Genomic DNA, 27,609 nt, shown 5'->3' with positions numbered 1-27,609 from the left:
TTGGAATTCAGATCTGAAAATACATTCTAAGCCCACTGTACAACTCCCACACACAGGCAGAGGGAAGTGGGAAAATGTACAACGCGGGTTTCTACGTTGTTCCATCAAAGTGTAGTCGTAAATGCATGAAGCAAAAAGAGTTTAAAATTACATGGGGGCAAAACTGAACTTTTTCTTTGAATCCAAGTGAAGAGATTAAAGTCTTTAGTTGGAAACATACCAGAGAGCAGTGCTGAACCTTTGATGGCCCTCGGACTATCCTTGATCGAACTTTGCTGGCTTTACCTTGCGTCTTTCCCTTATCATGTATCTACACACTGCAAACGGGTTGATTGTAATCATGTGTTGTCATTCTGCTGACAGGTTAGCATGGCAACAAAAGTTTTTTGTCGTTCCTCAGTGCATGTGACAATAAACTAACCTTAACTGAACCGAGATACCATATAAACCAAAGCCTTGTCCAATTGGGCGCCCTATACATGGCGACTCTTTGCATACTTGTGTGTTGCATGCAAAACAAAGAATTTCACTGTACCAAGTACATGGGACAATACTGTATCAATCAAACATAGACCTGGAATTTCCAATTTTGTTATAAAGGATGGTTTAAGGATCTGGAGAAACCAAAATATCTGGCGCACAGTCAAAAAGAACAATCCAAGACGATTTTCATGGGTTTAGGGACAGAAGCACCAGTGGAATCACTCGAAACTAGTATGACTGTCCACTCATCTCAGTAGGGTCATCTAGTTGTGGGTCTACAGATGTCTGTAGAGGCCGATCCGCGATCCACACACCTTGGTGCAACGTAGGCAGTGGAGACCGGCGGTTGGTTGGTAGTTGTCGGGCCCCCTTCTCTCCTTACAGTGCTGTCATTTTGTCTCTGCGACATGGCGTAGTTCCGTTTCATGACGTGCAGGATTTCCTCCAGGAACGCCTGTCCAGTGCAATGTGCTCCCAGTTGCTCGATGTGATGTGGAATTTATTCAAACTGTTCTTGATGTTGTCCTTGAAGCATTTTTGTGGCCTGCCGGGGGCTCGCCGACCTTCCTTCAGTTGAGAACCAGTGGAATAGATAATGCTTAATACTACACGTGACTATTAATCCACATGCAACAATTTAGGAGCATGAGATTGTAGATGGGACATAATGGTCGGTGGGTTCCCTATTTTTCCCACCTTGCTTCCCCAGTTTGTGAGCTCGAGGATTAAACACCTATTGTGAGCAATTTTTGGCCCCATATCTGAGGAAGGATGTGCTGGCCATGGAGAGGGTCCAGAGGAGGTTTAGAAGAATGATCACAGGAATGATTGGGTTAACTTACGATGAGCGTTTGACGGCACTGGGCCTGTTCTCGCTGGAGTTTAGAAGGATGAGGGGACACCTCGTTGAAACGTACCGAATAGTGAAAGGCTTGGATAGAGTGGATGTGGAGAGGATGTTTCCACTAGTGGGAGAGTCTAGAACTAGAGGTCGTAGCCTCAGAATTAAAGGACGTTCATTTAGGATGGAGATGAGCAGGAATTTCTTTAGTCAGAAGATGGTGAATCTGTGGAATACTTTGCCACAGAAGGGTGTGGAGGCCAAGCCAATGGATATTTTTAAGGCAGACATTCTTGATTCGTACAGGTGTCAAAGGTTATGGGGAGAAGGCAGGAGAATGGGGTTTAGGAGGGAGATATAGATCAGCCATGATTGAATGGCGGAGTAGACTTGATGCGCCGAATGGCCTAATTCTGATCCTATTCCTTATGAAATAGTTACAAACTAGTCACCTTCCTTATAATGTCCAAAATTTCCGACATCACTTGGCCATTCAATTCCCCTTCCCTATCCCCCTCTGCCCTCTCAGCCTGGAATCTGTTGCAGTTAAAATGAAGCCCGACTCGAGAAGCACATTGCACATTGCAGCTTACTCAACATTGAATTCTCTAACTTTAAGTAACTTATTCTTATTTTTACAGTTTGTGTCAGGACTGGCCGTTTTTGTCTGCCACTCCCTCTCCCCCTTTATTCTTTTATTTGAATATTCTAGCCTGTAGCCAGACTACAGAATATCAGCCAGACATCATAACATTAATAATACATTATGCAAACAAGGGAGCTTAACAGCCTGTTTAAAGGCTACATTATTTCACCCTATCGTTGAAATTATCTTTGTTTCACCCTAGCTCTTCCCCCATCTTCTGTGCCATATGTAGAAACAAGGAACTGCAGATGCTGGTTTACAAAAAAAAAAACACAAAGTGCTGGAGTAACTCAGGCAGCGGGTCAGGCAGCGTCTCTGGAAAACGCAGAGAAGTGTTGTTGCGGGTCGGGACTCACTACCTTGTTTTCTTTACTTATTTTAGACTGTACATTTAGACATTAGAAGTTTAGACTGTACATTTAGTACATTTAGAAGATTGAGGGGGATCTTATAGAAACGTACAAAATTCTTAAGGGGTTGGACAGGCTAGATGCAGGAAAATTGTTCCCGATGTTGGGGAAGTCCAGAACAAGGGGTCACAGTTTAAGGATGAGGGGGGAAATCTTTTAGTACCTAGATGAGGAAAACATTTTTCACACAGAGAGTGGTGAATCTGTGGAATTCTCTGCCACAGAAGGTAGTTGAGGCCAGTTCATTGGCTATATTTAAGAGGGTTAGATGTGGCCCTTGTGGCTAAAGGGATCAGGGAGTATGGAGAGAAGGCAGGTACAGGATACTGAGTTGGATGCTCAGCCATGATCATATTGAACGGCGTGCAAGCTCGAAGGGCCGAATGGCCTACTCCTGCACCTATTTTCTATGTTTCTATTAGAGATACAGCACGGAAACAGGCCCCTTGGCCCAACAAGGCTGTGCTGATCAGCGATCATCCCGTACACCAGCACTATCCTACACACTAGGGTCAAGTTACAATTTTTCCCGGTCAATTAACCTACAAACCTGCACGCCTTTGGAGTGCGGGAGGAAACCGGAGCACCCGGAGAAAACCGGAGCACCCGGAGAAAACCCTAGCGATCACAGGGAGAAAGTACAAACTACGTACAGACAGCACCCGTAGTCAGGATCGAACCCGGGTCTCTGGCGCTGTAAGGCAGCGACTCTACCGCTGCGCCGCCGTGCCACCCTATCTTTCTCTCTATCTTAGTTATGACGAAGAGCCCTCAACCTGAAACGTCAACTGTTTCTCCTTCCACGGATACTACCAGACCCGCTGCGTTCTTCCAGCATTCACTGTTCTTATTTCAAATCCAGAATATGGGTCATACGATTGTGGGGGTGCGCTTACCAGAATGACCAATGACACCAAGCACAACTTGACATTTTACCCAGTTCAAAACCGCCATAATGCAACAGTTCATGGAATGAATGGCAACGAGCAAGAGTTTATAGGTGTGTGGGACATACCCGCCTCTGGTGTGCCGCAGATTGTGTTTGGATATTTTGTACGGCAGAGTCCGTTCTCCCAGGTTTTCCAGATTCCTCACCAGGGCTCCGTTTTCCAGTAACGCCTCGACCGTACGCCGCAGGGCTGCAGCCATCTCCGGCTGCCACGAGAACATCAAGGATCGGACGGCGGACAGGGAAGGAAGAGAAAGGGAGAAAGAAATCTCAGTTCAAGTCCAATGTTCGAGGCTACAAACACAGCAGTCAACGCCTAGATTGAAAGAAGCAAGCATCCCTCAGACGACTTGCTTCAGAAGATGGTTCTACACATTGCGCAACCATTTATGACCATTATTCTAGATAGGAGTGTGGAAACAAGCCCTTCGGCCCAACCTGGCCATGCCAACCAAGGAGCCCCATCTACACTAGTCCCTGCTTTTGGCCCATGTCCTTCTAAACCTTTCCTAGCTACATACCTGTCCAAATGCTTTTTAAATGTTGTGGTAGTACCTGCCTCGACTACCTTCTCTGGCAGCTTATTCCATATACCCACTATCCTTTATTTGAAATTAATTGAATTGAATGAATTGAATATGTTTTACTAGACAAGTATGTGCCCTGATGCTTTGCTCACATAAGGCAAGGCAATGCAAGGCAAGTTTATTTGTATAGCACCATTCGTGCAAACAGCAATTCAAGGTGCTTTACAGGAAAGAAAAAATAAAATAGTCAATAATTAAAAATTGCAAAATAAGCAATACAATAAAAATGCTAAATTAGATATGGGCCCGTAGTTGCTCATAGCTGACTCATCCAAATTAGGCTTCTCAATAGGGGCTTGATCACTGCTGTTTTTAAGGCTTTGGGAAAATGCCCCGATTGAAGGGAAGTGTTTACTATGTTCAGTACTTCTGGTGCAACACTGTTAAAAATATTTTTTAAAAAAGCTTGTGGGCAGCAGATCAAGACCGCAGGTAGTGGACTTTAGCTGTTGAACAGTTTCAGTCAGAGATGCACAATCTGAAAGTTTAAAATGTTGTAGATTCATTAGTGAATCTGGAGGCATAGGTGACAAAGCCATGTTCCCTGAGGTGGAGCTAGACATTGTCTGTCTTATCGTAACAACACGATACTTTGTAGACAATTAAAAATAAAACATTATAATTTACACATGTGAAGAATGAAATAAAATACCAGAGCAAAAGGAGGCTACAGACTTTTGGCTGTTGAGTAGAGCTACTGCTCATGGGGAAAAATGCTGTTTTTTATGAATGGCTGTGGCGGCTATGACAGTCCGGAGTCACCTTCCAGAGGGAAGTGATTCAAAGAGTTTATGGCCAGGGTGAGAGGGGTGAGAGATGATCTTACCCGCTCGCTTCCTGGCCCTTGCAGTGTACAGTTCGTTGATGGGGGGGGAGAGGTTGCAGCCAACAACCTTGAAAGATCTGAAGTACAGAAGGTCTCAGTCACCTTTCAGCACCTGATGGAAGTGATTATGGGAACGGACAACCAAGATAGAACTTGCATTCTTGTTAATTACATTTTCAGTAAAGGGCCTGTCCCACGAGCATGCGACTGCACGTGGCAAGTGCGACCTAACGTGGTCGCTTGAGCCGTACGGCCTCGCGGGGCCGGTACCACTTCGATCGCTGGAGCCATATGGAGTTGTGCGGAGCTGGGCCCGACATCGCGCGGGGCTCCTAAACACTGTTCAAAATGTCCGCGCGGCAACGGCCTGCTGGCCCGCAGCCGCATTGAGGCCATACGCAACGCCTCGACGGGCGTACACACCGACTCGACGCCGTACGCACTGTCTCGATGCCGTACGCAGCATCTAGTAAGTCTAGTGCAAACTTCCTGCGGACTTCGCTCAAACTTCACGTCAACTCGTACGGGATCACTCGACCTCCGCGCGGCTCCCGCTTCCGGTTTGGTCGCGCTTGCCGCATGCAGTCGCATGCTCATGGGACAAGCCCTTTAAGGCTATAAAAAAAAGGCAGAGCTCTCAGTTTCTTAGCATTGTGGAGTCATAGAAGCACACACCATGAGAACAAACCATTTGGTCCCATTTGTTCAAACTAACTAGTGGGCACCTTCTATACATATAGAAGAATTTAGTCCAAAAGGCTTCTATACTTTAGCGATTTACGTGCTCATCTAGTCATTCCTCAAATGCTATCAATGGTCCCGTTTTAACATCTCTCTCAAGCAGTATTCTAGGTATGTACCACTTTTCGAGTGAAGAAGGTCTCCATCATATCCCCTCTAATTCTCTTCCCCCTTACCTAAATCCATGTCCTTGAGTTTTAGCTATTCTGTTCTGGGGAAAGGTTTCCTATAGTCTGCCCTATGGATAAAACTAATAAACCTGTACCCCTCGTAATTGTATATATCTCAGTCATGCCCCCCTCGTAACCTCCTCCTCTTACGCTGGAGACGCCGGAGCACGATGGTAGGCGCGGGGACAAAGAAGCTGCAGCCCGGAGAAAACTTCTGCATCTCCGACCAGGTAGGGACCCTGAAAATTAGTTTCCCCCTCCCCCCCCCCCTCCCCCACACACAAGGGAGAACAACAATTGTTCTCCCTGGGATAGATACAAAATGCTGGAGTAACTCAACGGGACAGGCAGCATCTCTGGATAAAACGAATGTGTTAGGTTTCAGGTCAAGACCCTTCTTCGTCTGAAGACGGGTCTCGACCAGAAACGTCACCCCTTCTTGTTTTGTCAGAAGACAGGTCTCAGGGGAGAAGGCAGGAACGGGGTACTGATTGGGGATGAATCAGCCATGATCACATTGAATGGCGGTGCTGGCTCAAAGGGCCAAATGGCCTACTCCTGTACCTATTGTCTATTGTCTCGACCCGAAACGTCACCCCTTCTTGTTTCGTCCAAAGAAGGGTGCCGAAGCTCCAGGCGGTCCCCTCAGGAGACGCCGCTCCAGGCTCGCTGGTAGGCCGCGGGGACGGGTCGAAGCTGCAGCCCGGAGAAAAGCTGCATCTCCGACCAGGTAGGGACCCTGAAAATTAGTTTCCCCCTCCCCCCCCCTCCCCCACACACAAACACACAAAAAAGCTAGAACTCCTCAAAACAAAACACTAAACTAACTAAAAATAGAAAAAGAGATGAAAAAAAAACAGACAGCTGCAGGCTAGGCAGCCATAACCCCTACAGGACGGCACTAACTTTGTGCCTTTCATTCATCCACTGCATACTGTAAATGGTTAACTTGTTTTTACTGGAATTTGTTTTTCCCAGAACACCATTTTAAGTGCAGCCTGTTTCCTTTTCACATCATTGGCTGCTAATTTGTACTGTCTATTTTGCTTTCCAAAGTTGTATTCCCAGGGTCCAAAAATTGGTTTTCCTCCAACCCACTGACCTGATGTTTGTTTGACTTTTGTCCCTCTCAATTATTATCATGGAGCAGATTCTATTGTGGTCTCGACTGAGAACGAGTCGACTGGGCTTGTATTCACTGGAATTTAGAAGGATGAGAGGGAATCTTATGGAAACATACAATTCTTAAGGGATTGGACAGGCTAGATGTAGGGAAAAAATTCCCGATGTTGGGGGAGTCCAGAACCAGGGGTCACAGTTTATGAATAAGGGGTAGGCCATTTAGGACTGAGATGAGCAAAATCTTTTTCACCCAGAGAGTTGTGAATCTGTGGAATTCTCTGCCACAGAAAACAGTGGAGGCCAATTCACTGGATGTTTTCAAGAGAAAGTTATGGCCCTGTCTCACGGTGCTAGTCCACCCACGAGTGATCCCGAGTGAAAGAAAAAAAAATCACACTCGTGGTTCCCACGTGCATGTCTAAGTTTGCCGTTTACTTCTCATTTCTGCGATGTACCAAGTTCCTCTCCCGAGTTACCCTTGAGCCAACCGTGACTGAAGGTCTGTTTTTAAGTATCAAATAGAGGAGCTGGACAGCATCTCGTACAGTAGGTATATTCTGATTCACTATTGAAAGTTATTCAATTTCAGAACTTAAAAAAACTAGGCAGGACCTCGGCCTCTTAAAGAGTGCCCATGGTAGAGTCACTAAGGTAAACACACGGGCTACTACGTTCTTACAACGAGTTTAAATGTTTCAAATTTTAACTTCACAAGTAAATTTGACTCGTGGAAATCTTTAAACATGTTTAAAGTTTTTCAAGAGTTAACAAATTTCCCGGGTACCTGCCGTTAGCGCCATGAGTCGTTAAGTTGTGTCCATGAGTTCCGACGTCCTCGCTACGTTAATTATACGTGATTACCACGAGTTTCATTTGCTTTAAACTCGGGGTCACTCGTGGGTCGACTCGCACCGTGATACAGGGGTTTTAGATTTAGCTCTTAGGTCAAACGGAATCAAGGGATATGACGAGAAAGCAGAAGCAGCACTGTTTTTGGATGATCAGCCATGATCATATTGAATGGTGGTGCTGGCTTGAAGGGCCTGCACCTATTTGCTATGTTTCTATGTTTCCATGTCTCCATTCCCTAGATATTCACCCTTTTGTCTACTTCCCTCAACTGCTCTCAGTCATTCTGTATCATCAGATCAAGCAGCAAAATCACCCTGGCTGGATTCCTTAGTGACTGGATTAGAATGAACTGATTTGGGTGAAGGGGGAGAGATTAAATAGGCATCTGAAGGGTAACTTTTTCACACAAAGGGTGGTGGGTGTATGGAATGAGCTGCCAGAGGAGGTAGTTGAGGCAGGGACCATTGCAACAATTATGAAGATAGCAACAAAGAGAACAATTCATTCATTTTATGTGATTAAAGTTAACCAGACAAGGGATATGGGGAGAAGGCAGGAACAGGGTACTGATTGTGAATGATCAGCCATGATCACAATGCATGGTGTTGCTGGCTCGAAGGGCTGAATGGCCTACTCCTGCACTTATTGTCTATTGTCTGTAACCCCATTCTACCAATTTATCTTCTCTTCTTATCTATTCATTTAATGGATTATCATAAATCTATCAAACCCGGGATTAAATTAATGGATCTGCTTTCATTAGTCAATGGCCCTGAGTTCTCAATTACCCTGTGTAAAAGTGTTAGCCAACTTCACTGCTAAAAGACTAGTCATTTACTATCTCATCCCCAGTGACTGCAGGAACCAGCAAGTAAAGTGCCAGAGACACAAGGACCTGCAGATGCTGGGGCTTTGAGTAAAATATAAAGTGCTGGAGTAACTCGCAGGACAGGCAGCATACTTGGAGGGAATGGGTCCAGTATGCTGTATTCACAGACTTGTTCAGACATAAGTTCATAAGTTCTAGGAGAAGAATTAGGCCATTTTGCACATCCTCTATGCCGCTATTCACTCAACCCATTGTTTCGCCTTCACTCCTGATAGCCTTACTAGTCATGAATCTGTCAACCTCCGCCTTAAAAGTATCCATTGACGGCCTTTGCTGGAGACTGATTTTGTGAGCTCCATCACTGTCGCCTATGGACTTACCATCACGGAGCTCGCGATCCCTTTGCCAGGGGTCGACCTCGCAGCTCCAACCGTGGGTGCTTGCGGAATTAACATCACGGAGCCCGCGGTCTCTGGTCAGAGACCGACTTCGGGAACTCCAAGCCGCGGGAGTTTTGATCTCTCCGATGCGGGGGATGTTGACCACCCCAACACGGGGGCTTTGATCGCCCCAACGGATGGTTTGACTGCCCCGACCGCGGGAAAATAGACAGGAATAAGATTGTACTTCATTGCCTTCCATCACAGTGAGGAATGTGGGGAATCTGCTGTGGTGGATGTTTATGTTCACTTTTATTTAGTTGTGTGTTTTGTTGCTTTTTTTCTCGTGTGGCTGTACGGTAATTCGTATATCACTGTACCTTAATTGGTACATGTGACAATAAAATACCTTTGAAACCTTTGTAATTCCATTTGAAAACAAAACCTATCTATTTCATCTAAAAGCTCTTGTAGTGTTTACATTAGATTACTACAGCTCACCCGCAATAAATAACTCAAGACTCCCTATGCTTTGCTGCAAGAAGGGTGGCGGGTGTGGCACAGCGGTAGAGTTGCTGCCTTACAGCGCCAGACACCCAGGTTCGATCCTGACTATGGGTGCTTGTCTGTACGGCGTTTGTACGTTCTCCCCGTGTGACATGCGTGGGTTTTTTCACCAAGATCTTTGGTTTACTTCCACACTGTAAAGACGTACAGATTTGTCGGTTAATTGGCTTGGTATAATTGTATAAATGTAAAATTGTCCCATGTATTCGCTAGTACTCGCTAGAATTTAGAAGATTGAGGGGGATTTTATAGAAACTTACAAAATTCTTAAGGGGTTGGACAGGCTAGATGCAGGAAGATTGTCCCCGATGTTGGGGAAGTCCAGAACTAGGGGTCACACAGTTTAAGGATAAGGGCGAAATCTTTTAGGACCGAGATGAGGAAAACATTTTTCACACAGAGAGTGGTGAATCTGTGGAATTCTCTGCCACAGAAGGTAGTTGAGGCCAGTTCATTGGCTATATTTAAGAGGGAGTTAGATGTGGCGTGGGTTTTCTCCGGGATCTCCGGTTTCTTCCCACACTCCAAAGGCGTACAGGTTTGTACAGTAATTGGCTTGGTAAAATTACACGTTGTCCTTAGTGTGTGTTGGATAATATTAGTGTACGGGGATTACTGGTCGATATGGACGCTGTGGGCCGAAGGGCCTGTTTCTGTGCTATATCTCTAAACCAAACAAAATTGTAGATTTTTGGAACTATAGGGATTGACACGACTCAGGCAGGAAAACAACACTGTTGTAACGAGCTCATCCATCCATCAATACTCTCTAGAATTTAGGAGATTGAGAGGGGATCTTATAGAAACTTACAAAATTCTTAAGGGGTTGGACAGGCTAGATGCAGGAAGATTGTTCCCGATGTTGGGGAAGTCCAGGACAAGGGGTCACAGCTTAAGGATAAGGGGGAAATCCTTTAAAACCGAGATGAGGAGAACTTTTTTCACACAGAGAGTGGTGAATCTCTGGAACTCTCTGCCACAGAGGGTAGTTGAGGCCAGTTCATTGGCTATATTTAAGAGGGAGTTAGATGTGGCCCTTGTGGCCAAGGGGATCAGAGGGTATGGAGAGAAGGCAGGTACGGGATACTGAGTTGGATGATCAGCCATGATCATATTGAATGGCGGTGCAGGCTCGAAGGGCCGAATGGCCTACTCCTGCACCTAATTTCTATGTTTCTATGTTTCTATCATCTTATTAAATGGCAGAGTAGGCACAAGGGGCCGAGTGGACCTACACCAGTTTTTGTTTCTTGCCAAAAGGACAGCGAGCTGAATCACCAAACTGTAAAAGGTGAACATCAGCTGGTTGGGGAGATGTGGAGATGATCTTCAACATGTGCTAGACAGGAGCTCCAAAAGCACTGTCACGTCTTCTGCTCTGAACTATGGAATTCCATCCCTCGAGCATTGTGTCACGCTCTCTTTTGATTAGCTGTACAGAGAGTCATACAGTGCGGAAACAGGCCCTTCGGTCCAACGTGTCCACAGCCATGTACTCTCTGAATGCTTCGTAAACATCGTGATATTGCATTATTTTTGAAGTTGTTAATATTCAATTGGATCCAGACCCAAAACTAATAATATTAGGAATATCAGAACAAAGTATAAAACTTACAATAAAACAAAGACATTTTCTTGATTATAGTATAATAATTGGGAAAATATTAATACTAACATTTTAGAAAAATCCAACAACCCCCACAATTAAAATGTGGATTACGGAAATGTCTGAGACCTTACACTTGTCTTAATTGACAAATCAGAACTATTTGCTAGAATATGATCTCCATTTCTTGATTTTCTAAAAGGGTAAACTGGTTCAACACGGAAGCTGGACTGAAACTTGAATCCAAGACTGGATGAAAAATTACACCATATAATCTACGGACCTATCTCCAAAATTATGTTATTGGTAATCTGCTTTGGGGTTTTTTTCCCCTCCCCTCTCTATTAGTTTATAGTTTTCTTTTTTTTTCTCTCTCATTTCTTTTCTTTCTATAGCTCTATCTTTCAAAAAAAATTATAAAAAATAGAAGCTTTGTTTATATGTAATTGTTAAGTTTTGGTTATGATATGTATATGCTTCTAATAAAAATAATATTAAAAAAAAACATTGCGATAGTGCCTGCAATGGCCTGGGAGGGTGGCTCAAGGAAAGTTTTTTCCCCACAGGGAGTGGTCATGGTCAGGAACATGGTGCCAGGAATAGCGATGGAAGTTTCAATTGCAGAGCTCAACGGGCTGAATAGGTATTTGAAAGAGAAGAATATTGGGGCCAAGGACAGTAAGGCTGGCTGCTTTATTGCGCCGGTTTCGATTTGATAAGGCTAATAGGGCAGCACAGTGGTAGAGTTGCTGCCTTACAGCACCATAGACCCAGGTTCGATCCTGACTATGGGTGCTGTACGGAGTTTGTACATTCTCCCTGTGACCGCGTGGGTTTTCTCTGGGTGCTCCAGTTTCTTCCCACACTCTCATGACGCAGGTTTGTAGGTTAATTGGCTTCGGTAAAAATTGTAAATCGTTGTTCACGTGTAGGATAGTGCTAGTGTACGAGGTGATCGCTGGTCAGCGCGGACTCGGTTTCTGCGCTGCATCTCTAAACTAAACAAAACTACACAAAATTGAAAAGAAAAACGAAGGAAATGTTTTAAGTCACGTTAAATAAAACAGGACAAAACAGAATATTGTGCAGTTCTAAGAATGCATGAAATGCAGAGAACCACTCAGGTCAGGACCCTTCTCACTCCAGCACCTGGTGGGTTTTCAGGTTGATTTTGCGATCAGAATACTGACTATCCTCAGGTTACCACGGATTTCCGGTAGGCGGCGCGACTCTGGTCAGCAGCGGCCTCTGCAGCCTGTCCGCGTTTTTATTATTTTTTGTCTATGTTTATATGTAGTTTTTGTTATTTTATGTTGGGGTGTGTGTGTGGGGAGGGGGGGGGAAACTTTTGAATCTCTCCCTGCACTGGAGACCCGACCTTTTCTCGTCGGGTCTCAGCTGTCGTTGGGGCCGCAACGAGGAGCGGCCTCCAACAGGAAGAAGCCGGGGACTCAGGTGCCGACTCACCTCACCGTCGCGGAGCTGGCCGAGACCGGAGCGGGTGGAGCGGTGGAGGAGCGCTGCCGCTGCTGCTGTTGCTGCTGCTGCTGCTGCTGCTGCCGCCGCTGCTGCTGCTGCTGAGTCGGAGGCTGCTGCTGCGGGTCTGCGGACGGCGGCACCGGGAGCCCGCGGATCCCTGGAGGGAGACCGCTTTTCGGGGCTCCTGCAACGGCGACTTCTCCCGCCCGAGTTGCGGGGTCGAAGAGCTCCTGGAGCGGGGCCTAACACCACTGCCCCACGCGGCTTGGAATGCGTGACTTTGCGAGCGCACGCCGGGGGCTCCAACATCAAGACCCGGTGTGCGACCTCGCACCACCCGGCGTGGCTTTAATGGCCGCGGGACAATCGCCATCGCCGGCCGGGGGCTTTGACTTTGACTATGACATCGGGGGGGGGGAGAGTGCAGTGGAGAGATAAGTTTATTTGGCCTTCCATCACAGCTATGTGATGGATGTTTATGTAAAATGTAATTATGTTGTGTCTGGGGTCTATTTGTGTGTAATGTATGGCTGCAGAAACGGCATTTCATTTGGACCTCCAGGGGTCCAAATGACAATTAAATATACTCTCTCTCTCTTGACTCTTGATTTCTGTTCCTTTGAACTATTTGTAACCCTAGAAGTTTGCAAGTCAGAAATGAGATCATGAATAGCGTTGTCACAGGACAGAAGATGTCTAAACTCTGAGTAACTCCAACATTTTGTGTCCTTTGGTATAAACCAGCACCTGAAGTTCCTTGTGGAGGAAGGAATTGCAGATGCTGGTTTATCCCAAAGATAAGACATAAAGTGCTGGAGTAACTCAGCGTGCTTCAGGTCTGAAGTAGAGTTCCGACCTGAGTCTACAGCCCTAGAGGTTGGCAAATCCATACCACCAATCTCCCAAATGCTCGATTGTATGTTCGAGCTGTACATAAGTCAGGCATTCATAGTCTGAAGAAGGGTCTCGACCCAAAACATCACCTACTCATTTTCTCCAGAGATGCTTGTCTAACCTGCTGAGTTACTCTATCTTCAGGCATTCATACTTCTTCTTCTTGCGTATGGCGTGCACAGCCCAAAGTTGTAGGACAACTTGTTCTATTTGATCTTACTTGATTTGCACACCAGGTTGATTGTATTCGTCGAAACAGGGCAGACCACGTGAAGGTTGCAATCTCCCACCCCAGGCATTCACACGATGGCACCAAACTTCCAGCTTGCTTTTTTTAATTGATATAAGTTCATTTTAAATCTCCCGCATCCACTGTAAATTTATATGTTTTTCATTCTGACTATGCAATCCCCGAATATTTAGAAAGTAGAAACAAGGAACTGCAGATGCTGGCCTACCAAGGAAAGACACAAAATGCTGGAGTAATTTTGCAAGTCAGGCAGCGTCTCTAGAGAACATGGATAGGTGAGGCTGAGGAACTCGTCTTCAGAATGATTGCAGAGCAGGGAGAAAGAAAGCTAGAACAGTATTTGATGGTTTTGGTCATGATTTTTAATAGTCCTGCGTTTCTCAAAAGTGCATAGGAGGGAAGATACTATTTTTAAAAAATCAACAAAATTTTAAGTTAAAAATGTGCCGATGAGCAATGAATATTGCATTATCATCTAAGGCCACGAAACATGTTCTGTCTGACAGAGTAGGAGGACATTTCTAGAATTCTGTATGAGGCCTGCATAGATGACTCTTTCATAGCTAACAATGTACATACAGAGCGGGTAAAATTGCCTCTGAAGAGACCCAAGTTTGAAATCATACTCAATAGCAATGACAACTTGCATCAATTCTTTTGGAACATTTGGTTTCTTTGCAATTGCTTACAGCTGTATTTGTTGGAAAATGTATCTGAGGACCGTTACTGACAGGAATATTTTGTGTTTAATACGTTAACTGAAGTGTTGGCAAACAAGTTCGGATTTGGCAATTGAGACAACATTAACTATGCTGTTGTTGACTCCACAACTTCTTTAAATACTCTGGCTCAGCTTCAAGTGTCTGGTCTGCCTCAGAATATAGAAAGGTTTTTTTTATTCCCTTGTGTATGCAGCTGCATTTCTGCTAACTATCATACGAGTCAATGTACAAGTCGCACTCAAGAGCACTCTGCGTTATGTTAAAGGATCATAGAAACATAGAAAATAGGTGCAGGAGTAGGCCATTCGGCCTTCGAGCCTGCACCGCCATTCAATATGGTCATGGCTGATCATCCGACTCAGTATCCTGTACCTGCCTTCTCTCCATACCCCCTGATACCTTTAGCCACAATGGCCACATCTAACTCCCTCTTAAATATAGCCAATGAACTGGCCTCAACTACCTTCTGTGGCAGAGAATTCCAGAGATGCACCACTCTCTGTGTAAAAAATGTTTTTCTCTTCTCGGTCCTAAAAGATTTCCCTTTTATCCTTAAAACTGTGGCCCCTTGTTCTGGACTTCCCCAACATCGGGAATAATCTTGTTGCATCTAGCCTGTCCAACCCCTTAAGAATTTTGTAAGTTTCTATAAGATCCCCCCTCAATCTTCTAAATTCTAGCGAGTACAAGCCGAGTCTATCCAGTCTTTCTTCATATGAAAGTCCTGACATCCCAGGAATCAGTCTGGTGAACCTTCTCTGTACTCCCTCCATGGCAAGAATGTCTTTCCTCAGATTAGGAGACCAAAAATGTACGCAATACTCCAGGTGTGGTCTCACCAAGACCCTGTACAACTGCAGTAGAACCTCCCTGCTCCTATACTCAAATCCTTTTGCTATGAATGCTAACATACCATTCGCTTTCTTCACTGCGATGATCATGAACATAAGGAGATGTTTTACCTGATTTCTGAAGGGCCTTTTTCCATGCTGTATCTCTCAACTAAACCACAACATTTAAGAGACATTTGTACGGACACGTAAATAGGAAAGCGATAAAAGAATACTGTCATAATGCAGATAAAAGAGATGAGTGTAGATGGGCAAAAAGATTGGCACGGACGATTTGGGCCAATGGCTTATTTCGGTGGGTCCGTATAACTTTTTTGAGGGAATGAGAATAGACAAATATTAGAAAGATCAAGAGTCAAGAGAGTTTTATTGTCATGTGTCCCAGATAGGACAATGAAATTCTTGCTTGCTGCAGCACAACAGAATATTGCAGGCATAAATACAGAACAGATCAGTGTGTCTATATACCATTGACCATATATATACACATAAATAAACAGATAAAGTGCAAAATAGGCTGTTATAGTTCAGAGTTTGTTTGAGGTTGTGTTTAATAGTCTGATGGCTGTGGGGAAGTAGCTGTTCCTGAACCTGGATGCACCAGATTTCAGGCTCTTGTACCTTCTACCTGATGGCAGCGGAGAGATGAGCGTGTGGCCAGGATGGTGTGGGTCCTTGATGATGTTGGCAGCCTTTTTGAGGCAGCGACTGTGATAGATCCCCTTGATGGTAGGGTGGTCAGAGCCGGTGATGGACTGGGCAGTGTTTCCAACTTTTTGCAGCATTTTACGCTCCAGGGCGCTCAAGTTGCTGATCCAAGCCACGATGCAACCGGTCAGCATGCTCTCTACTGTGCACCTGTAGAAGTTCGAGAGAGAGTCCTCCTTGACAAGCCGACTCTCCGTATTCTTGTCAGGAAGTAGAGGCGCTGATGTGCTTTCTTTATAATTGCATCAGTGTTCTGGGACCAGGAGAGATCTTCGGAAATATGCACGCCCAGGAATTTGAAGTTCTTGACCTTTTCCACCATCGACCCGTTGATATAAACGTGATTGTGGGTCCCTATCCTGCCCCTTCCGAAGTCCACAATCAGTTCCTTGGTTTTGCTGGTGTTGAGAGCCAGGTTATTGTGCTGGCACCATTTGGTCACTCGGTTGATCTCACTTCTATACTCTTGACTTGTCTCCATCAGTGATACGTCCCACAACGGTGGTGTCGTCGGTGAACTTGATGATGGAGTTCGCACTACGTCCGGCTACGCAGTCATGAGTATAGAGTGAATACAGCAGGGGAGCTGAGCACACAGCCTTGAGGTGCTCCCGTGCTGATTGTTATCGAGGATGACACATTTCCACCAATACGGACAGTCTGTGGTCTGTGAATGAGGTAGTCGAGGATCCAATTGCAGAGGGATGCGCAGAGGCCCAGATACAGGAAAGGAACAAAAGTGAGGTCACAGCAAAAGAGATGTAAGCGATCAAAGCAATTCCTCCTTTGCTGAAGATTCTATGAACCTATCGGACAATTGTTTATTGTCCTACAGTAAGTTTTTGTTCTATTTTCTGGACAAGAATGTTCATAATGGTTCCCTGCTGCTTCCTTAAAATAGATTCCAGTTATTTTTGAAACTCCCTCTTGCTTTCTACGATGGTCTATATGTTCTCAAAAGCTGCTAATGATGTAGTAAAGCCGAGTGATTTATTCCCCCACTCCACAACTGTCTCCAATCTGCAACATATGAAGGGCTTTGACCCGAAACGTCATCCATTCCTTCTATCCAGAGATGTTGCCTGTCCTGCTGAGTTACTCCAGCATTTTGTGAGTATCTTCCTGAGCAAGATGATTATTACCCACTACCTATCCTTTGGCATGAAAGCAACACAATCATAGATCCACCGATCCCCAATTTAAATCTTAACCCCCTTCGGCAAATCATAAGTTCATATGTTGGAGAAGCAGAATTAGGCCATGCGACCTAACTAATCTATGTCACCATTCCATAGTGGCTGATCTATCCATCTTTCCCAATCAACCTCATTCTCCTGCCTTCTCCCTCAAACCCAACACCCGTATTAATCAAGAATCTATCTCTGCTTTAAAAATATGCATTGACTTGGCCTTCAGAGCCTTCTGTATCAATGATTCACCACCCTCTGACTCAAGACATTCCTCCTCATCTCTTTCCTAAAGGTACATCCTTTTATTCTGAGGCTATGACCTCTGGTCCTAGACTCTCCCACTAGTGGAAACATCCTTCTAAACACCAGCGAGTACAGGCCCAGTGCCATCAAACGCTCATCATATGTTAACCCAATCATTCCTGGGATAATTCTCGTAAACCTCATCTGGACAATCGGAGGGTGGCGCCGTTGTGTATGGCTGCCTCGCCTGCAGCTGTTTGTCCTTTCATTCTTTTTTTTATTTTTAGTCTGAGGTCTTTTAGTCTTTTTATGTGGGGGATGGGGGGGGGGGGGAAGGGGGAAACTGTTTGTCTTAGTCACTACCTGGTCGAGGATGCGTCTTTCCCCCGAGCCCCATCTTCGCCCCCCTTCTCGCGCCTGCCATCTGGATTGGCGCGGCCTTCCCTGCCAGAGACCAGCTGGAGCTTCAGCAGCGGTGCAGCACTGAAGTACCATCGCGGAGCGGACAATGCCTTACTGGGGTCGCCGTGTTGGAGCTCCGGAGTGCTGGGCCTGCCGATTTTAACACCATGGAGCTGTGGACTGCAGAGCTTCCAGCCGCGGGAGGTGCTGACTTTAAAACGCGGGGCCCTGGGATCTTTCGCCGAGAATTGCTGTGTGAATCTCCGCCCAGCTCGGCCTGTGGACTTCGGGAGCCGCGGACTCCGGTAGGAAGCGGCCGATCCGGAACTCCAGGCCGCTGAGTGTTCTTCCGACGCTGGAGTTCCGTCATCTGGCGAGAGGGCCTGAACATCGGGCCGCCGTTGCGGCGACAGCAGCGGCCTCAATAGGCCCCGACCACGAGTGAACATAGAGGAAGTGGACTGAACTTTATTGCCTTCCCTCACAGTGAGAAACGTTGATCCCACTGTGTGGGGATGTTCATGTTAAATTCTATCATGTGTTGTGGTCTTTTTATTTGTATGGCTGTATGGCAACCCTAATCTCGCTGTACCAATTGGTAAAGTGACAATAACTGTAACCTTGAACTTGAACTTGGACCCTCTCCAACCCCAGCACACCCTTCCTCTGATATGTGGCCCAAAACTACTCACAATATCCAAATACAGTCTGACCAGTGCCTTATGAGGGTTCAGCATTATATCCCTGTTTTTATATTCTAGTCCTCTTGAAATAAATGCTAGCATTGTACTTGCCTTCCTTACAAATTCGACTTGCAAATTAACTTTTTGGGAATCCTGCACCAGTACTCCCAAGTCCCTTTGCACCTCCGATTTCTGAATTCTCTCCCCATTTAGAAAATAGTGTATGCCTTTATTCCTACCACCAACGTGTATGACAAGATGTAAATTCATCTTAAATTATATGAAATTACATGAACATGGAATTTCAATTTCTGATCTGAAATTGAAGAAAACAAATTGCTTCTGCTTTGCCCCAGATCTCTGATGCTTCGGCTGTGTGGTGGAAGCTGCAGGCATCATGCTGAAGACAGGTTCACAATCTGTACACTGCAGCTCCTTTACGAAGAAATTGATTGCAACATTGGAGCAATTTTCCTGGAAGCGCAGGTAAGTACCAATTACCAATCCCCAGGTAAAATGTCCTATTCAGGCTTCGAGGAGTGGGGACCATTGCATTTTAAACATGGAAAAATTGCACAAGGCTGCATTAATCATTTAAATCACCTCAGCATGGACATTAATGGTGTTCGGCAGGATTACTGGTTTCGAGTGGAATACAATGTGGATGCTTCAACAGATTAAAAGATAGCAGGCATTTAGTATGATATGTGGAAACAAGGAACTGCAGATGCTGGTTTGCAAAATAATTCATAGAGTGTTGGCGTAGCTCAGCAGGTTAGGTAGCGTCTCAGAACATGATAGGTGACGTTTCAGGTCGGGACACTTGCTTTATAATGTCAAATGATGCAATAGTCCAGTAATAGCAAGAAGCCTTGGTAAATGGATCGCAACATGCCAGATAATCAATTGGTACATAAATATCCGTGCACTAACACTTGTCTTGGACAATGCCTTGGTGTCTCAGTGACAAAGGAGAGAAGGAAGTCTGACTTTTTAACCTGGTCTTGCAAATATGTGACTTCTATCTGCCTTCTGAATAGACAAGACAAGGGATGAGAATAAGTGACGTTTCGGGTCAGGTCCCTTCTACAGGCAGTCGAAAGAAGGGTCCCGACCCACAACATCACCTATCCATATTCTCCAGAGATTCTACCTGACAGGCTGAATTACTCCAGCACTCCGCGTCCATTTTTGAAACTAGTATTTGAGGTTCCTTGTTTCAACACAAGAGTCCCTCTCACAAAATAGCCACTTATCTTCAAGGATCCTCACCATCGAGGTAAAGTCCTCTTCTTGCTGTTACCGTCAGGCAGGAGGTACAGAAGCGCAAAGACGCGCACCACCAGGTTCAGGAAGTTACTTTTTTACAATTATCAGGTTCTTGAACTGATCCGCACAACCCTAATCCTACCTTGGCAACAGGGCACTATGAACCACCTCTTGCACGACCATGCACTTGTTTTGTGCCTAATTGAGATTTGCAATCTTTCTTTTTACCATCATGCTGTTTATTGTGCGATTTATGTATCATTTTTATGTGCAGTCTGAATCTACAGTATGTGCCTGCGACATTGATGCAAGCGAGAAGTACCTGTACTTCACCCGACTATGCATGGAGAATAAACTCGACTTGACTCGTCATAAAGTATGTGTTTTAGCAAATCTGTAGTTTAATGAAGCCGAGTGTGAATGCTGACATGCCTTTATTTTTAAACCCGTAAAGGAAGAATCCAGGAAGCACATCTGTCACTTCATGATCCTGAGCGATAGCAATGTTGTCAGCAATTTAGCAGTGAAGTTCACACAAAACATATGTATCGTAGATAAACCTGAATCACGTCTCTTAAGAAATGAAAGCCAATTTGAAGCACGGGCCGTGATAGATGTCAAGGGTTTTATGGACTGGCGAACTACAGCAGAGACAATCGAAACTGAGCCACATTTCAAGAAACCTAGGCCAATGCCCAACACAGTATTGGTCAGATCACCAATAATGGTAATCGAGGGAACTACAACATACCTAATTATATGGAAATATAAACCAGCAATTGGATCTAGATGTTACTAAATTTATCCTCTCTATTAAAGAATATCAAGGTTCCATAATCACCTCTACCTCACTGCAGACATTGGACTTTGTCTATGGAACTGATGCGCCACAATGCTGTGAACTATATTCTGCCCACTGTATCTTCTTCCCCTTTGTTCCACCTGTTGTACTTGAGTTTGGTTTGATTGCATTCATGTGTAGCATTAACTGATCTGATTAGACAGCATGCAAAATAAAGTTTTTCACTGTACCTCTGTTCACATGACAATAATTATAAACCTAAACCTCACGTTAAAAACACTACTATTCACAAGGATGATCATTCTAAATTAGAGGAGATGCAATGAGCAGTGCTCAAGTTTTTGATAAGCCAAATTTAAGATAGTGTTGAATGAAAGGCTGGCAAGAGAACACAACCAATCGTGGGGCAAGGAAAGAATCATTGATAAAATGATTTTGATTAAAAAGTACAAAGCCAGCATTTAATGCCGATGCCCTTGAATTGAATGACTCGCTAGGCTATTCCAAGTCATGAGTCTACTACGATGAGCTCAATCACCTTTAAATTTACAGCACATACAGAAGATTTATTTCCCAATAAGACCATTGTGGACTTGATGGCTTTTTAAACAGGCCACTAGTTTCATGATCGCCAATTGATAGGCAGAGTCAAGGATATGGGGAGAAGGCAGGAATTATGATGGTCTGAACCTTTACAGTTCATTTTTTTTTTTTATTTTTTTCATGTTTTTTTATAACATTTTTTTTTCATTTTTTTTCTTCATTTGGTGGATTGATCAGCCATGATCACATTGCAGAGTCAAGGGATATGGGGAGAAGGCAGGAACAGGGTACTGATTGTGGATGATCAGCCATGATCACATTGAATGGCGGTGCTGGCTCAAAGGGCCGAATGGCCTACTCCTGCACCTATTGTCTATAAATTCCTCACAATTACCCCAGGTCTCTTGGTAACTAATCTAATTTAGTTACCCAGCAACAATGACCACTTGTTGAGAGGTGGAAGCAGGCAGTGGTTAATACCAGGGACGCAATAGTAGAAAGGTACAGTTCAGGGTTGAATAAAACACTAACATTCCCTGCATTTGTTCAGTTCATTGACAACAGGAGGAGGATCATGGAAATCTGTGACAAAGTGAAGTCTAAAGATGTGTAGGAAGGAACTGCAGATGCTGGTTTAAACCAAAGATACACAAAAAGCTGGAGTAACTCAGCAGGTCACCTGACTCTCAGTCCGAAGAAGGGTCTCGACACGAAATGTCACCTATTCCTTTTCTCCAGAGATGAAGTCTAAAGATATTGGGACGACTGAAGCCAACGTGCACAAAGTTTGCACAATATTCCATTTTGGACAAGCACACTCTACAGCAGATGAGCTGAGAGATTTGAAGTAGTTTGGTTTGATCGGCACACGCAAATCCAGACACCTATCTGTGGATAATACCGTCTGACCTTCATTCAAAGGAAATTGATGCAGATGCACGAGCAATAGTCATGGCAAGTAATCTGACTGGACTAAATAATAGATGGATAGTCAATCATGTCCTTTCTGCAGCCTTCAATGATATGGGACAGAGCTTGTGACTGTGACCATTAATTTAGTAATGACAGCCACAGAAACCAAACTGGAGATGACCACAGACTTGGTTGGCTATAACTATTTTTATATTTTCAGAGGGATATCACAGTTATAACTTGAAAACAAATTTAACCCATACCCCTATGATCGACACAAAATGCTGGAGTAACTCAGCAGGACAGGCAGCATGTCTGGAAAGAAGGAATGGGTGACATTTCAGATCGAGACCATTCTTCAGACTCATAACCTCTCAACAATAACCTCTTCCTCAATGTCAGCAAGACGTGGGAGCTAGTTATTGACTTCAGGAAGCATGATGGAGTATATGCCCCGATCAGCATCAATGATGCGGATGTGGAAATAGTTGAGAGCTTCAAGTTCTTTGGCGTTAATATTACCAATGATCTGTCGTGGACCAACTACATTGATGTGACAGCCAAGAAGCCATAGCAACACCTCTACTTCCTGAGGAGACTGAGCAAATTCAGAATGTCTTCACTGACTCTTATGCCCCTGTCCCACTTAGGAAACCTGAACAGAAACCTCTGGAGACTTGGCGCCCCACCCAAGGTTTCCGTGCGGTTCCCGGAGGTTGCAGGTAGTGGACGCGGGTAGGGAGACTGACAAAAACCTCCGGGAACCGCACGGAAAGCTTGGGTGGGGCGCAAAGTCTCCAGAGGTTTCCGTTCAGGTTTCCTAAGTGGGACAGGGGCATTTCAAACTTCTAGAGATGCACCACAGAAAGCATACTGTCGGATTGCGTTATGGCTTGGTTTGGGAACTCTGCCCAAGACTGCAAGAAAGAGCAGAGAATTGTAGATGTAGTCCAGTCCATCGTAGTCCAGTCCATCACACAGACTACACTTCCCACCCTCGACTCCATCTACATTTCACACTGCTTCGGAAAAGCAGATAACACGATCAAAGACTTGTCCCACCCCAGTCATTCCACTTTCTCTTTGCTTCCATTTAGCAGAAGGTACAGAAGATTGAAAGCACACACCATCAGATACAGGAACAGATGATACCCCTCTGAATGGTCCTTCCATGAGTTCAATCCACCTCTATCTCATCTAATGAACTGATGCGCGACAATGCTAAAAACCTTATTCTGCACTATATTTCTTTCCTTTTGCGCTATCTACTGTAGTTGAGTTTGAACTGATTGTTATCTATGTATGGCATATCTGATCTCTGGATAGCATACACATTTCCCACTGTACCTTGGTACGTGACAATAGACCTGAAGAGACGTAAATGCTAATAATGCAAAATGCTCTTCAATTGTCTTTTCTAACACTATTGTAAACATTCTTTCGTGGGGAAAGTATAAATTAATTTGGATACTCTAATATGGGATTACCGATCCATCCAATGCTTCAAACTTTGCATTCTTCAGTGCACTGCTTAAATCTGAACACTATTCTCACATACGGTAGTTTAAACAGTGCGATTCTAGAGGGGGCTGGACTTTACAGAATTAAGCTCAACATATGCAATGTCATTTACATAACTGAATTTTCCATAAATCTCAAAAGGTTTTTAGTAGCAAGTGACAATTTTAATGCTACTCATAATGAAAATGGCTGGATATAATAGTTCAGTAATTACATAAAATATTTCAATCTGATAAATAATAATGGCTTTAGTGACAAGGCTGAGGTCACAAGCCTCCAAGTGACAAATGTACAATGGTGAAGCATGGAATGATAGATTTATTCCTGGGCTGCTTTATAACTTTTATAATATTCATGCTATTTGCTTTGCCTTTCAATTGTCAACTACAACAATAGCATATCAGGAAATTGTAAACTACCCCAACCCTGGGAATAATTCACTAAAACTAACAATATTCTTGACAGACAAACCCACAAAGAGCAATAGTAAATAAGCCGGTTCATTGTAAAATGCATCATTTTATAGCAAGATGTGCTCTTCATGGAGATTTCCTAATAATTCATCTTCTCGGACATCTTATTTTAATGCGCTTTTCTATTACAGCAGAAATGTATAACTTACAAATAAAGTGCAGACTGATGAACATCATTGCACAAAAATATTCCTCATCTTTATTGAATATTTTGACAAGTATATAAAATCGATTTATTTTGAGTACACAAGTTGCATAGTAATTACAGGTAAAAAATGTATACAATTTTATTTCCTTCACATTGATTGATTTACATAAATGGGTTATATAACAATCACAGGTTACTAATAGATATACAAAAGGATTATCCAAAATTAAATGACTTTCTTCCATTGAAGTAAGAATAAAATGGCATTACTGCATCCAACTCCGTTATTTTTTTAATTTTGTCACTTCTACGGCTAATCTAGTAGAAAATACTCCAATCATCTGCTGCTGACTTGACAAATCCTGCATCAAAGGGGCTTAAAAAATATATTGATGGTCCAGTTTTCTCATCTTTCAAAACTATATATCACCAAAGATTTATTTGGCTAACCCTACAAGGTACATTGAAAGATCTTAGGAGGTGCACTATTAAAATTACGACTGAGCCAAATCATTTATATCAAGTATTAGTCCATTCAAACTGCTTTGCATTCCTCACTTCAAACTACACAACCTGAAATCCCTCACCCACTTTTTTGGGAATCATTTCATAACTGGGATTCAAAGGCTTAATAATAATCTTCATACAATCTTTCCAGATCCTTCAGAAGTTAATAAACTTGAGATGCCTTCAGTATAAATCTAGTCCAACGCCACCTGACCTCCCCATTTCAAAAGCTTGTAATGTATTCAAAAAATTCTTATTTTCATAAACGGAGCTTCTAGCAAAAGCGTCATTGTCATAATTGCCATGTACCTCCTGGCAAAATCCAGGCATTTTGAACTTTCAAATCACTGTAGTGACCAAATTAATGATGGGTTCTACTCTTCAGCCACATTTCATTTTAATAGAAGTTAGCACCACGCTGCTCCCTACAATGGGTTCCTCATTATGAGCCAGATAATCAGATGAGGATTACACACATCCATTAATGATAGCATTTGTGTATGTATGTGCAAAGTCCAATGCCCTCAAATAGGCTGCCAAATATGCACAACAAATTTCCATCTCAATCTTCAAACGCAAATGCAGGAAACAAAAGTATTGCACAAGGCATTTAAATGGTAAATGTGTGCTGGCTTCATTTGTACAAAAACTGCAAATAAAAAACAGCTAATTAGGTTTGCCACCTTGAATAAAGGGGAAAACAAGGATTGATTGTGAGTTGGGAAAGCTTACTCCAATGGAGTAATATGCTCCAAATCCTTGAAACTACATCAAAAATCAAAATGAAAAGCCTCATCTATGAGCATGGTTTCCACTTGCTGAGTACAGGCTTACTATAATAAATTCAAACCCTAGATTCAAAGATAGCTTGTTAACACATTCAAAATTGACAAGTCTACAGCCAATGCAAAAACAAAGTGAATATATCTGCTAATTGCTTCCAGGAATTAGACCGTATTGGGAAGTCAATATCATCTTCACAGACAACAATACTTTGAGCAATATATAATAGTTACACATAACTTTACACTACCAAATTCAAACCTCACAGGGGTGTTTCTTTAAGATTTTGTTCAGCAAGATGAGAAAATAAACCGTTTAATTCCGGCAAACAAAACCGTAGTGTTAAATGTTGTCTCCTGCTATGTTCTATTGTAAAGATCATGCTTCAAGTTAAATTGGATGAGTTTAGTAATTTTCTTCCTATGCTTTGAGTCACGATATCTTCTGTATTCTCGGTATCACCATGGAAATCTAGTGAATGGCAAGATAGATTAGTGATTCTTTCCTTCGCATAATTATTGCCTGCTGCAGGTTGTTCCAATCTTGTCTGAATCCGCCATGCAAGATGTCACATTTACAAATAGATTTTTTTTTAAACTCAATTTAAAAATAAGTTTTGACCAATAAAGTCTCTGTCCTCATTAATCACAACTTGCAATGCATATTGGTCAGTCTGAAATGTATCTACTATCAGTAGACACAATGTCACCTGTGCTAATGGTCACCTACTCTAAACATGCAATGGTGTAAAAAAAAATGTTATGCTTTAAAAAATATATACTTATTTAAAATTATTCACCCTCTTTCCCAAACACGAACTTAAATTAAAATAGCTTAACACTCTGAAACCATCTAAACGTTAAAAGCAACCTAATGTGCCAATTTCAAGTTGTTATTTTACTTCCTATTTCAAAGATAAATAATGTTCTTATTTGCTTAATGAAAAGGATGAACATGAAATTCAAGCAGTCATGGCCCCTATTCTTGCCTCCCTCCTGGTAAACACCTTGAGGGCTTTAATATTGATTCTAAACTTTTAGAGGTCACATAATACATTGTATTTTCTAATTTATAAGCATTATCAAAACATGTTAGTAACTCAGCGGGTCAGGCAGCATCACTGGAGAGAAGGAATGGGTGACGTTTCAGGTCGAGACCCTTCTTTAGACCCGAAACGTCACCCATTCCTTCTCTCCAGAAATGCTGCCTGACCCGCTGAGTTACTCCAGCATTTTGTGTCTACCTTCGATTTAAACCAGCATCTGCAGTTCTTTCCTACACATAGCATCCACTGAGAATACTTAAAACAGACGGAATTTACAATCAGAAATCAGAACCACATGGACCTAACACAAGGGGTATCTTCTCTACCATATTAACCAAAGACATGGCTAGGAGAATTTGAACAGAGGGTAAGTATTCTATAGGATGTCTGACTTATGCATTCTGACCAGCATCATAGTGCTATACATTTCATGACTGTCTAACCTATATACTTTAATTGGTTGGACATAGTCAGATTCCAAGCACTTCACCGACATCCCTAAATGACACCCCAATCAAGATGCTATAATACAGAGTAGATAACAGTTGATCTTGGGACTGCCAACACAAAGGAACAAAATGAGCCAAAGGGAAAAAAGGATGATAAGAGTGAAAGTGTTGCAAGATCTGCTGCTAAAAAGTTTTATTTTTCTCCCCATTTTGTCCAATCTATTGAACAGCCTCTCTGCAATTAATTTCATGAAAACTGCTAATCTATTTCAAGAATAGAAATAGAAATGTTTGGTACAATGTTTAAGCTGCTTCACCCGGCTCTGAATTTATGTTTCAGACGCTCCCATTCTCTCAATACATGTTTGGTTTTCATTGATTCTCAGGATTTCCCCCAAATTGCATCAAATTTAGTTAGCCTTTCTGTCACCCAGTAGAAGGAAGATGTCGTCATGTAGTCCCAACCATCTCATCACTCGACGGCCTGAAACATACTTAACTTTTGCCAGCAATTCCATAGAAAACTATTGGCAGGCCAGTTGATCAATGATTTCCACAGCTACACGTTGAATGCATAAGTTGAAAGTCAGTTAGAAGTCGCAGACGCCAGCACTTTTGGCCCTTTGCTCCCAAATTGGACTCAAAATAGCCAAAACTGAGGAGGCAAATACAATTCACACTTGGCCTCTTAGCATTATGTTAGCAATGAATGGCATATGCTGCCAG

The 27,609-nt window shown here is 43.4% G+C and overlaps 1 protein-coding gene across 1 annotated transcript in view; it reads right to left on the bottom strand.

Annotated features, from left to right (window-relative positions):
* mrps6 (mitochondrial ribosomal protein S6) overlaps nucleotides 1-27,609 on the bottom strand; it is a 65,055-nt gene that overhangs the window by 20,289 nt on the left and 17,157 nt on the right. Inside the window, exon 2 of the mRNA XM_055645217.1 lies at nucleotides 3,396-3,535. Within this exon, the coding sequence (XP_055501192.1) occupies nucleotides 3,396-3,535 (140 nt within the window). The remainder of the gene's footprint in view (nucleotides 1-3,395; nucleotides 3,536-27,609) is intronic.

The sequence above is a fragment of the Leucoraja erinacea genome, chromosome 13 (assembly GCF_028641065.1).
Source record: "Leucoraja erinacea ecotype New England chromosome 13, Leri_hhj_1, whole genome shotgun sequence".
Lineage (NCBI taxonomy): Eukaryota > Metazoa > Chordata > Chondrichthyes > Rajiformes > Rajidae > Leucoraja > Leucoraja erinaceus.
Note: the sequence above shows the minus strand (reverse complement) of the source record. Positions and strands in the feature narration are given on the sequence as shown.